The sequence below is a fragment of the Aythya fuligula genome, chromosome 2 (genome assembly GCF_009819795.1).
Source record: "Aythya fuligula isolate bAytFul2 chromosome 2, bAytFul2.pri, whole genome shotgun sequence".
Classification (NCBI taxonomy): domain Eukaryota; kingdom Metazoa; phylum Chordata; class Aves; order Anseriformes; family Anatidae; genus Aythya; species Aythya fuligula.
In genome coordinates this window covers 14291210-14304900 of record NC_045560.1, presented here as the reverse complement: position 1 = coordinate 14304900, position 13691 = coordinate 14291210, and the positions used below count along the sequence as shown (strand labels likewise).

The 13691-nt window shown below is 38.4% G+C and overlaps 1 protein-coding gene across 2 annotated transcripts in view; it reads left to right on the top strand.

Moving 5' to 3' along the window:
* The window catches only part of CCNY (cyclin Y), a 121254-nt gene that overhangs the window by 84102 nt on the left and 23461 nt on the right, over positions 1-13691 (top strand). For both annotated transcript variants that reach the window (XM_032182164.1, XM_032182163.1), the window contains 2 exons: positions 6558-6658; positions 10028-10063. In XM_032182164.1, the coding sequence (XP_032038055.1) occupies positions 6558-6658; positions 10028-10063 (137 nt within the window). The remainder of the gene's footprint in view (positions 1-6557; positions 6659-10027; positions 10064-13691) is intronic.

Sequence of the window (13691 nt, the reverse complement as noted above, 5' to 3'; positions counted from 1 at the left end):
AAGTACTTGAATCCATGAAAAAAAGCAAAGCAAAATATAAAATATGAGATGTTTTTGTGAGGTGGACTGCCTCAGGCTGCCTATTGTAAGAGTTTATAATTGCTGTCCAAATTCCTTGAGATATTTTAATTAACATTCCTTACTCAAAGAGAAGAACAAGATAAACTGGAAGATAGATTAGAGGCTTCTCAGGTACTCTTGCAGCTCTCCTAGAGATTGCTTAATCTGGTCTTTGCTCCTCTCCACTGCAAGATCACAAAAAATACAGGTCTAGAGGAGCCTTTATAGTCCACCTGGCCCATCTGACAGGTTCCCTATACCAATGCCATTCCTAACAAATGCTGTTTAAGATGCTTTTTCAGGCTTCCTATTAGAATCAACAGGTTCTCTTTGATGCCTTAGCTGAACTTATTCTTTGAAATGCTTTTCCTAATATTTTTTATCCTCTTTCTTCTTTTCCCGTCCTCTGAGGTGAAGACTTCTTAACCACTCCTATCAGCCTCAATGCAGTGTTATATGAAGTGACAAACTTTTGTAGGGGTAGAAGCAAAGATAACTTTTAAGGTGCAATGAAAGTAGATGGGAGAATTCTTTTGCAAGATTACTGTGTAATAGTTACTGCACTGGGAGCCTAGTAAAGTCTTCCTGGTCAAATTGCACAACACTGGCAGTTATATGCTATGTAAATATAAGCCTCCAAGCTGCTTTTAGTGTTCCAAAAAAAATTTAATCTCTTCAGGTTTGGAAAGCAAGATGCTTTATCAGTGGTTTAGTGGGGTCTGTGTTTGCTGCAGAAGGGTTTGCCAATGGTTGATGAGCCCTCTTGGGGCTTTGTGGTACCCTAACACAGTTTTCTGTAGTTGACATGAGGAAGGACAAGCTTTGAGAGCTCAAGAAACCTGCAAGTACAGATCTAGTCTAAGGCACCAATTCTGAACGTTATCAAAACATTGGTGAGACTAATCAACTGAGAACAAGGCTGAATCATGTCACAGATGGATAAGATACAACAGGTATTACTTCAGAGTGGTTGAACTGGTCTTTTTTTTATTGTTGTAAACGTTGACAGAGAAGCGTAAGCATACGATGGTGTGGTTTCCTGTAGCTTTTGTTCAGGTGAATATACCCCCCTGTAGCCACTAGATATAGATAATTGTGCTGTAGTGCAAAGTTACGCAAGATGAAAATAAATGCAGGATTTTGCAGAGCAGTGCAGAGCATTGTCTTGCAGGGCTTGCCTGATTTTTGGAAAGCACTTTGTTGACCTGTAAGATCATGTTGCTTCCGTGAATAATCTTGTCAGTACTAAATCATGTCCTGAAGCAATAAAAGATCCCAAGTTAGGAGCCTCCCTTTTCCAAGTTAGAAGCAGCCCTGCTTACTGCTGTAATTTGGCTTCGCGTGCACGTTCACATGCCAGTTTTGCCTAGTAGCATTTTGGCCAGTCTCTGTTGCATTGAAGCTAATGGACATAACTCCACAGATGGGTGCAAGCCAGCTTCATTTTTTCCACGGGTGAGATACTGCTTAAAAAATTCCTTCTACAATCATGCAGTAACTTACACCTGGTGTGATGGACGAAGAGACAGCACCATTATTATTTAAGGCAGAAGCCGCAAATTATCTTTTGATGGACAAGTGGAAAAGAGCACTGAAAGAGACAAACTCCTCTGCCAGACTGGAAGCTGACTGGCTCAAGGCCAGCTCTGGTATAAAAGCTGGATGGCTTCATTAGGGGAGTGCTGTGCCCCAGTGAGCAAACCCTGCTGAGCGGCAGGGCAGAGCGCCACACGAGGGCTGCTAAAGCGCATCCAGCACTGAGCTGGCCTCTCTCAGTTCTGGTCAACTCTGTGTGTGGGTTTTGCTCAGTGGGCACCTCTCTGTTACGTATTTCTGCCCAAGGACACCCTGAAATGTCTGTTACCAAAACAAGTGGTAACACTTGTAAGCCCTGTCCCTGCAAATTCAAGTTTAATCTCTGAATGATTTGAAAATGAAGCCTGCGAGACAGTCATCCTTCTGTGTATAGGCAACCTGAATTAGTTAGGAATGTCTTGTGATTTCTGTCATAGCAGGAACATAGAGACAGTTCAGCAGAGCTTGTATGGTTTTGACTTATTGGTTTAGTGGGGGACTCGTTAGTGTTAGGTCAGAGGTTGGACTCAGTGATCTTGGAGGTCTCTTCCAACCTAGATGACTCTGTGACTTAATTTCTCTGGCTTTTTGCTAAGAAAAGTCAAAAATCAGGCAAACTAAGCCATTGCATTACTGAAAAGATGCATTTCATGTAAGAGTCAAGTAAAGCGTATTATTCAAACAAAACAAAATTAAAAAAAAATATATTTGGAAAGTCGGAAAGTTCTAGGATGAAGCTGGGAAAAGAAATAAAGCAGTGATGTTTCCTTAGTACTAGCTGTGCACGAGGGCCAAACTGCTGTTTTTAAGAGCTGGAAACAGCTGCTGCTAAAGGAAGTACATCGGATCTTGATCTCCTAGAGCTTGTTCTGTATCATGTGTAAAAACATAGCAAGTTAAACAGCGTTTTTTTCCATTATATATCCTTTTCTGTAAAGAAAGAAACTTCACAATATAAAAGCTATTATGTTATCATCATAACCCATATTGTCAGCATTCCTTAATGATCTTTGGTTGAAATGAGAGAAACAACAACTGCTTCTGGAGTAAAGACCTAGAAAAATCTCACTTCCAAAAGAGATCACAGAATGATAGAAAATTGGTCCCGAATTCATCTCAAGAGATTGTTCAGTCTGATTTCTTGCCTCAGAGCTGAATCCCACAGCTAAGCTACTGCTGCCATGTTTGCTTTACCTCTTCTTTACAACTCTCAGTGATGGAGATTCTGCAACTGCTCAAGTCACTCAAGCCAGAATTTAGCTGTACCTGCCATTCAAAACGGACTTTTTTTAAAATGTATTTTCTTGCCATTATGTCCTCTCACCCTTTTGTGTCCAATCTGAATTTTCCCTAGTTGAATATAAGCCTGCTCTTTCTTATGCCTTTATCAATGGAAGTGGAGAACAATGTTCTCTTCTTTGAAAATCACTTCAATATGACATAGAGGTCATTGTTGTTTTGTTCTTAGAATAAACCATTCTGTTTTCCAGTCTCTTCTTCTAAATCAAGTTTTTCAAACCTCCGATTAATCTCGCTGTTCTCTCCTGTTGATTCATCTTTCATCATCAAAGAAATTAGTCTTTCTTGAAATACAGTGGTCAAAACTGGACGTGGTATTCCATCTGAGCCAAGTGAAAGGGTGCTCCATCCTGTTGCACACATGGTAGCGCTATTTATAACTCCTGCATGATATTTTCCTTTGTTTTTTATAAAAGAGAATAATTTGTTGTCATGTGATACGCTTGATCTACTCATCCTTTTTTCATCTGATGAAAGCCTCAACAGTTCATATATAACAGCCTCAACAGCCATATCATATTTAGACAGATGGTTCTGCTCTAAAGCGTATAGCCTTGCATCTGTTCTTAATGGATTGCAGGGCTATATTTTTGTGCAGACCACTTCTCAAGTTAGTCAAGATTGCTCAGGATTATAACCCTGTTTTCTAATACATATGTAGTCCTCCAAGTTAATGCCATCTGTAAATTCAGTAAAGAATACTTTGGTTCTGTTATCGAAGTTATTGCTCGATATTTAATGCTGAGTAAGCAAGACCTCTGTGGATTCTCCCTCAGCCTTCCGACCTGAACACGATCCTTGGGTAAGCAGAGTACAGTTTTCCAAGTAGTTTCTGTAGTAGGTTTAATGTTAGAGGGTTTGGCTAATTTCTTCAAAGGTTCTATATTCTGTCTCAGCTCTTTCATTTTTTCTCTCTTAGAGCCTCTCTGACCTTGCTAAATGGAAGATGATGTGGGCAGCCATGATGCATTTGAAATGTGAAGGCATTAAGCTCATGTATGATTTGGGAGGACTTACTCCATTGAAATGGATGTGGAATTGGGGTGTCTGTATAGGACAGTGCTGGATACTGAGGTGATGCTCAGTAAACTTTTAATAATTTGCAAGAATGGAGAAGGTTCACCTTCAGCATTTGATGGAGGCTCAGAAAAGCTTACTTGCCTGGACTGTGCGACCATGGATTTCTTCCAGCTTAGTCAAGCTAGAATACGAAACTGGGGGTGTTTTCCAGGGATTTGGAAAAGGCAGGAAATGTTATCTGCCTTAACATATGGCTACATAAGAGTAGAGGCTTGGAAGCTTAGAGTAAAGCTGGGAATGTTGCTCTGTCGATGGGTTAGTTATTCACAGGGCCCAAGTGTGTGTGGATATCCAAGGGAGGAGGCTTACACTTGGCACCACTTTTCAGGCTGGGAGAGGTACCCCGTACTGCCAAGGCATTACAAATGGAAAGCGAGGCATGAGACACCACATATTTCTCTGAGGTGTGAAAAGTTCTAAGCCTAACAACTGTGGGGAGCTCTGTGATGTGGTAGCTTCAGAAAAAAAAGCTGTGTGGCTTTAATTATCGACGTGCATCAAATATTCAAGTTCTGTTTGCATAAGAAAATTTAAATCTGACAGTGGTGTTGCTGCAGAGTTGTTTTCTGTTTTTACTCATGCTTGCTTCAAATGGGTCAAGTCTGTTTATCTTAAATTCCATCTCAACCTTTAAAGCATAGACGTTTAATGTAGAATTAGAACTTTCCATGTGCTTTTTTTTTATGATGTCGATGTATCTGTACCTTCCTCCCTTCCAGACCACTAAACAGTCTCATTTTCAGTGTTTTTTAAGTTTTTATCATACCTGTGGAAGGTACTAACCCAGAAATATGAACCACACTGTGGTAGAATAAAAACTATAAATCACCAGAGCCCTGGTCACTTTCTCCATATACATCAGTGCTGGATGATGCATTAGTTGGCATTAACACCTCCAGTGCTTTAAATTTTCTGTTTCTGTTGCCTTGCTTAGCACATAATAGGTTGGAAGGTAGATGGGTTGTGAGCTTCCAAAGCATTACAAAGTACCTTTCCAAACTCTTGGAGAATTTTTGAGGGGACAAAATCTCTTTCATTTTTTTCCACTAAGCTTTTGTAGCCCAAGAAAAGCAGCTCAGCCTACAGATTATCAAGTTGTGGATCTTCATAGAATTTCTTGGTGAATTTTGGAATCATTTTAGCATAATGTTCCTACTATTGTAACAGCTTCATCAGAAATATTTTTTTTCAACTGGTGGAAGACTTTGAATGCTCTTTTGCTCGTAGCTGGGAAAAATAAAAAGAAGGATGACTCAGACGCATGTGGGTTTTACCAGGAGTCTTGTCTCTTCTGTATCTAATGAATGCTAACAAGTCTGTAACTAATGGAACACGAAACATTAGGGAGATGATGGAGTGCTGGCACTTTTAATAATATCTGTTTGGGAGATTAGGCAGGGGAAGATGTACTGAGATGGGAGTCAGAAGAGCCTAGATTGTGGTGAGCTGGTAGATCTCTGTGGCTTCCACTGGTGGTCGTACTGACATCGGACTCTGCTGAAACAACATTCATTGTAAGGCAAATTAAAAACTTTGTGTGAGTGTGCCAGCTGAATTTTAAATGTATCCTGCTGTAAGTTCAACGTGTAATTTGAGGTGCCTTAACTTCACTGATACAGGCTCTTCTTGGTCAAGTTATTCAGTAGTGTAGGTAGAATAACCAAGGATGATATCAAAGAGCCTTAAGGACTGTGAGAGCTATTAACTGGTACGATTAAACTGTTCTCTTTAGACTGGTGGAGTTCTGGCTGCTCTAAACAGCTGAAGGAGAAACCCTCTGAACAAAAAAATCCTCTGAAATAAGCAGTATTGTCAAATGTCATTTTGTTGCTGTGTTTTCCAATGTGTTTTTTTTTTTTTTTTCAGTAGTGCAGAAATAGAATTGAAATCTCTTGAAAACTTTTTCTATTGAGATATGTAATCTATTTTTATTTGCATATGTACTTTCTCTTACTTCTGTAGATCAATTTTCTTCCTGTCTATAACAATCTATTTTAATGAACTGATTTTTCTGAGTTTTCCCTATTAATTTTTAAAATTATTAGTAGTTTCGCTGTAAAGACCTCTTTCCCCTATTTCATCCTATTTTTTTTGGCTTGTTTTGCTTTTTTTTTTTTTAATTTTCTTTAAGCATCATTTTGCATCTGTTTCTAAATCAGTCTTTAATGTGGTATCTTTTTCACTCTTCCACTTGTTCTTTTGTAATGAGGACAGGAACATAGATCTTGTACATATTTTATTTCCAAATCTGTGTATTTGATTTGAGTAATTCTGCATTAAGATTTTGCATGGCATTTTGGGGAAGAGGGAAGGAGGAGAGATTGGGACTTGAAGAAAGCATTAGGCAAGGCTCAGGCAGGAATTGTGACTTCTGCACTGGTAATTATTTCTGAACTTTCTGAACTGCTTCAAAACATGATCACATTACTGTGTGCGTCATTGTGAGAGACGGAAAAATTTGTTTTCTCTAAATTCTTACATCTCCTCAGAAAAATGTTTTGGTGTTACATAATTGCTATTGTTCTTTTGCATGTTTTTCATAGCATCCTCCTGGGCAGTTGAGAAGGAAGTACAGTTCCTGCTCCACTATTTTCCTGGATGACAGCACAGTCAGTCAACCAAACCTCAAGTATACCATCAAATGGTGGGTTCAATAATTTTGTGTATTTTTTAACTTGAAACTACATTATGTATTACATATGTGTACACATCTGAACCATTACTAAGCAATCTTCACAGGGGGCTTAGTTTTTGAAGCAGTAAGTCTTTTTAATCCAGTCATGCTCAAGACGCAATGAATAGAATGAGCAAAGGATATTACTCTGATTTTAGGTTTGTGTGTAATCAAACTCCCAATACGGTATATCTCCCAAGAAAGCAGCAATTAAGTTTCTCAAACTCTATAAGCTGAAATCTTTGTAATTCCACGTTCAACTGTGCACTTGCTTTGATAAGTCCTCAGAAGGTTACTTGGGTACTTACTTCAGAATTCCCTAAAGATCTGAAATCTCCTGAAATTGAAGAGCTTTTTTTCAGTTCATGAGAAAATGTTCATTTGCTAAGCTTTTCTTCCAGTTTTCTGTTTGAAATGAAAATGAATTGCCTCCAGATTTATTTCCTTATTGAGTACAGAGACACCAACACTTTATTGCACAGCAGTGGGGAGCTTTGTCTGTGGTGTCTACATGGGCTTATACTTGGGTGACATCTCAGATGTTCATTTCAGGTTTCACTGCTGCCTGTGTCCGTTTAGAGAGAAACAAAATTGATGTGTATAATGTGTTGATCTTTACGCTTTGTACAGCGAAGGGAAAAATGAGAAAATGAATGTATAGTCATTTTATGCTGTTTATTATGGTTGCAGATACACTCTCTTCAGTTGTTTGCTCTTAATCTAATCCAATGCAAAAATTTATGAAGTCCAAATCTATGTTATAAAGTTATTTACATGAGAGAGAAATGTTGATGGTCAGTAAACACATTCTCAATTATTCTGTTTAAGAAAAAAAAAAGGGAGGGGAGTGGAGAAAGGATTTGCAGACCAATGCCTAATTCCTTATCAGCTATTTCTGTCTGAAATACAGTCTTGCATTTCCTCAAGCTTCTCTAATGAGTAACTTAAAAATAATTCAGATGGGCTGTGGAAAATGATTTTAAGGTTTTGATATTTTTTTTCCCTCTGGGATTTTAATACTTTTCTGCTCTATAATCCTTTGCATGCAGCTTTTTTAAGTGCAGACTCTTGGGGGTGACGGCCAGTTTCAGCACCCTTTTAGCGCAGGAACTGGGCCCATTCGTGGAAAGAAGAGCTGGGCTTGTGGCAGCAGCTGAGACGTGGTGTTGGTGGGAAGCAACAGAGCCATGAAAGGGAAGGCAGAAACCCAAGCCCTGGGTGTGGAGCTGGGGGCAAGGAGGTGGCATCTGGGGGCAGAGCAGAGGGTCAGGAGGGAGGAAAGGGGCAGCGGCAGGGCTGGGGCTGGCAGGCAGCTGCACGGGGTCGGAGAGTTTAGAGAAGGGGTTATTTGGGGTGAGAAACTGGCCTCTGGCCTCTGAGTATTTTCCTCCTCTTCCCTCCAGTCTGGCTGTACAAGTAGCAGATTTAAGGGTTGGGAGACCACAGGATTATCGTTTTTGTAGTACAGCTTAATTTCCTGCCCCCCCGCCCGGACGTCGCTGCAGACGAATGACTACTGCACATAAGGAGATCTATAAGGGCTACGTTTTGGCTGGCTCATTTATTTCCTCTGTGTCATGTTATGCACTGGTGGGTTTAAAATATTAGCATGTCTCTTGGAGGTCTTCAGAGCGTGCGAGGTGGCTGGGGAGGGCGATGGAAAGCTGCGTAAGCTGCTCTCTGCAGGACTGTCACAGCCCCTTGGATGCTAGCTGAACCAGTGTGTGAAAAGCAGAATACAAATCGGGCTGAGTTAATCTGTTACAGCTCTGAGAGACCTTCAGATTCTGATATAGATTTCTAAAGAGTAAATATTTTCCTAAACTTAATTTGTTATTTTGTTACAACAGCAACAATATGGGCACCAAGCAGAGCTCTGCATGTATGCTCTTGCATCCACTTTTGTAAAGTGAACTGGAGCTGCAAGTATGTTCCTGGGGGCATAATTTAAAATTAAATTTTGGGACTAATTCATTCGCTGAATAGCTTTCAGTCAAATTAAATTCATTCATAAATCTGTTTTTTATGTTCAGCGAGAACTGTGTCTTTTAAAAGTCCATGGGTACACAGTATTTTTTAACTTATTACATATATCTATAGAAAAATTCAGTTTTAAAAGCAAGTTTGAGCTAAAAGCTGATGTAGCCCAGTAAAAGCTATAGCGCTTATAAAAAGTCAGTAAAATACATTTATTTTCAACTGAGAAAAAATGTTTTTAAAAAATACTGAAATCAATTACAATTCTACTAACTTGGTAGCTCCAACATATAACTTTCCTAACATGCAGTGTGTTGATTTTCTTGTAAAAATTCTGGAAGAAAAATATAGAGTGACCGATTCACTCTCTTAAAAGGCTTTTTGTGAGGGGAATTTAACATCATTGTAAGACATAAGAAACTTACAGTGCATTTGACAAAACAAACAGTCAGCAAATAGAATCACTGAACTCACTCCTCATTCCTCTGTAGTTTTTGCTGGGTTTTGTGCTGTTAGAGTAAGTGGGAAGAGTGCTGTTCCTGCTTTATCCTTCAGCAAAGCTGCATCCTGAGTAAAGCATGTATCCTTTGATAAATCTGGAGTCACAAGTTGGAAACTCAAGAGTAAGCATGAGAAGCTAAGTCTTAGTTTTCTTCAGTCTCAAAAGTGAATGGGATCAGTTAGTTATTTGTATATGTAATTAAAATCTTAATTTTCTGTGTCTATATGGACAGTATGTGCAGAATATAAACAGATGTACTTACATCTTTGTCATGGAAGGTTTGTCATGGAAGAGCATGGGAAATGCACAATGCAGTAACTTATTTAGGGAAATATCTTTCCTAAGTTAAAATAAGTAACTTGATGCCATAACAATGTTAGAGCCTTGTATTTGAGTCTCCTATGTGAGTAATTACATAGAAAGAATCAGAAGTTTGTGGATTTAAATATAAAATCATAAGCCAAGGGTAATTAACATGTTTCAAGTTAGCCTTGCAGCATTATTGGACAATCAGAGTGAATATCCAACACTTGTGTCACTTATTTTCAACCTTGGAAGTCAGGAGGAGATTTGTTATTTACTTTAGTGGACGTAGGCTTTAAATGGAAGGCATGTGTGACTTGATGTATGGAGTATGAGTATTTGTGGAAGGTCCTTCGTTACTAGTGGGAAGGAGGCACTTGAGTGTGCTGAACAAATATTCTAAGATGACCTATTTACAGTGTTTTACCTGGCATCTAATAATAAACAGAAGAAAGTAGGCTATTGAGCATATTTTTTTGTCATGTGTTCTGCTAAGTTTTAAATTTGGATGTTAATATGACAATCCTGAGGTGTTAACTCTATATTTTTCTTTACAGTGTAGCTCTTGCAATATATTACCACATCAAAAACAGGTATGTGAATAATGAAGTCTTGTACTGAAGATCTCTTTAATCAAAACAAACGAACTGTTGAAACCCTAAAAATCTGTGATTTGGTTCTTTGAAAATGCTTTTGGGTAGTATTTTTTCTTATCTCCAATGTTAGAAAAAAGAGATGTGTTCTCCTATATAGATGTATTATTTTACTTAAACGAATAAAAATCAGAGGATTATGTATCATAAAACTGTGCAAATACAATTCAGCATTGAAAAGCTTTGATTCAGTATTTGGCTTTATATGCTCTGGGCACTTCTGTATTATGCATATGTCTCAAATGGATTTAGAAGAAATCTGCATAGTGTCTTTCAGATTTATTTTTTTAGGCTACACCCTTGTAAAATTGACTATGTAAGTCAACAATCACTTAGTGGATTTTAAAGTACAAGCCCTTAATTATATAGTAAGATTGACATTGTCAATAAACGTAATTCAGGACATCGCAGAAGCAGAGCAAGTCCTGTCTTACCCCTCCTGGTGTAGTATGCTTTAGATCTATGCTCAGCCAGGTTGACTGTTAACACTAAAACAGGTTCTCTAAAAAAAGTAACTTGGTGCATGAATTCATGTTGTTGTTAAGCTGCACTTCTGTTTCTTAAATTACATGTTGTCATGATGTAATATGTCGCAGTATCATCAAATAATATTGCCTGAAATTTTTAAGAGATTTGTATAAATATGTCAAATTACTTATGCGTCCATAGCTTTTCAGTGTCTTTTCAGAGAACTTAGCCAGCTTAGATCTCGATCTAACAAACCAACTTACGTCTAATTTTTTTCTTCAGGACTGTAAGAAGTCCAACTAGAACAAAAGGAATTACTCATAAATTTAAGTTAAGCTGGTACATCATTTGGGACCATGTTACAGGTCACTGGAACTCATTACACTTGTTGAAACAAGGCTGGCGTCTGAAGAGAGAAACATGTAAAAGTGCACAAAGGCAGAAAAGTTTAGGGCGCAATCCCTGCTGAAAACTCTTAGAAGACTTTCCAAGATTAAACATGGCAGTATGTAAAGCAAATGTTAGAGTGAAATCCTTTTACTAACTTTTAATATAATTTCCTAGGAAATGAACCATTAATGATCATGCTTGGTTTACTTGTTTATCTGTCCGTGGTTCTGTTCTTCCCCTTTCCTTCCATCATCTCTGGGTTAGTTTGGCCAGCTAGTCAATTGTAACTATGCTTGACTGACTAATAGAGATCCATCCCAAAGACAGTCAGATCCTAAAGATATCCTAAGTGCTCAGTTAAACATTATGCCAGCTGGGTGAGGAGCTCAGCAGAATGGGGGCACTTCAGGAACCATGTGCAGGTGAGAAACTTCAGTAAGGGCTCACAGTATCCAGGAGGAAATCCAGAGCCAAAGGAAGCTGAATCCCTTCAGATTGCCACGAAACTGATTTCTGACGACAATAAAATATGCACATTCATAGTTTTATTACAGAACTCGATGCAAGCTTGACCTGCAGCTATTAGAGGCTAAATATTTATAAATGAAAGGGCCCTGTGTCAGTGACTTGAAAACAAATACATTCTGATTGTTATCTTCTTGGGAAACTTGGTATCTGTCCGTTCACTTTGGGGGTGGAAAGGTGATTTATTCGGTAGGAACTGCTTGCTGCTTGTCCCTCCTCGAGTTCCCCAGGGCAGTGAGATGCGTTGTAACCGCGCCCTCTGCTGCACTCCCTACAGACAATCTCAGGCCTGCGTGCATCAATTAGCAGCTCTGAAACGGAGGATGTGAAATGACTGCTCTGCCTTCGCTTGTCTCTGATTTGGGAACGGAGGGAACAACGTGATAACAGCTCTTGGTTGTGTTTGCTGCTGAAACGGCAACAGCCAAACATAAGTTCTGTTTCCTGCCATTATAGGGGGAAAGGAAGTTGTTGACGTATGCGGTAGAGTCGGGTTCGTTATGGGGGCTGGGGAGTAAGAAACCACTGCAGCTCCTGGGTAGGCTTGAAGTTGGTTTTGACAGAAAACGAGTCAAGCTCTACCTGAGAAGAGTTCTTTTCAGACAACAATTATCTGTCCTCTTTCTCCTCTATGCTTAGTTTAAAAGAAAACTATTTTCTAGTGTTCCAGACTCTCACCAATCCCAGATGTCACTTTTCAGAATACCTAATATGTTTCATATGTTCCCCACATTTTGTTTGATTGTGAAATTCTAGTTATTCCTAGTTTTCCCAATGTCTTCTCTCATTGTTCTGTTGAATTTTTCCAGCTTTTGTTGCATTTAGCTATCTTACAGGTGGTAGGAGACGTACACCTATCTTGCTTTTGAAGGAATGCACGAGTGTTGGCGAATTTGCTTAACAAAATAAATAACCAAACTTAAAGCAAACTAACCATGAAAAATGCTTAGATCAATTAGTAGACAATTCCTTTTTGAAAGACAACAGTACAATTTTATTTTAGTGAGGACAAAAGCCTATCAACTCTTTTTCAGTGTAGGTTTTTTTTTATGGCAATCAAATGTGCCTTCATAGCACACAGCATGAAAAAATAGAAAAATAAATTTTTTCTTTCCCTCTTCTCATTGTGAAGGGCCACAGCTTATGTTAACACAGCAATGATTCCAGTGAGACCACTTCTGCATTAAAATACCAGCTTTTTTGTTGGGGTAGAAATCTGGCCTAAAATCTTTGCTGATTAGGTATTTTGAAGTAATTATCTCAATCTGTTAGTCGGTTTTAAACTACTCCTTTAAAAAAAAAAAAAAAAAGTATCGATTTCCAGTGTGAACAGGCTTTATAGCAGAAAAGAAATCAACTTTGGATGTTGAGGTTTAGATGTTATCTACCAATAAGCACATTTTTTAGACATTAGTCTCCTGTAAAACTCGTGTTTGCATGCTCTGTGAGACACGTGTTGAGTAAAGATAAAAAACATTCAGTGGTTTCTCTCTTAAGACCTCTCTGACCAGAGCACCAGGGATGCAATATATAAAGATGGTATTGTAGTAAGAAAGTCACATGGATGCATCTGTCCAAAAAGTGTCCGGTTCTAACTGGCACTGTTACACCACTCGCTTTTGTGATGGTTAATATTCCTGATAAGATTACACACAGAAGTCTTAAATTGCATACTGGATGTTAGGCTTGTGAAGTTGCATCAACTTTCATGCTGATCTTGAACAACAGGGATGAGAGAAATATAGTGAATTAAGATCCGTGAATCGAAATATTTTGTCTTTTTTTTTTTTATATGCTCTTTTTTGCTTTCAGAAATTGTTAATGGTATAGGGTTTTCAAAAGAAATAAGAAGTGAAGTATGTATATATTAAAATAAAGGATAACTGGAAAAGATACAAATATTTGTAAATGTCATGACTTTGAAAATAATGGAGGAGGAGAAATTAGCTAAAGGAAGAGATTTCAAGGATTGTCACGAAGTTAAGAAAAGCAGAGTAAGCTGAGCTGGTTTTAATATATTAGAAGTTCATCGTTGTACATCTTAGGCTGTGAAAAAGCCTCACAGTAGTGGGCAGAAAAGTTTTATGTCTTGAGCATTGAAATTTGAAAATTTTAGCATACTTTGTAATATGGATTTCGTATTGCACATGAACTTTATGGTAGAATATATCCAACTCCTATATGA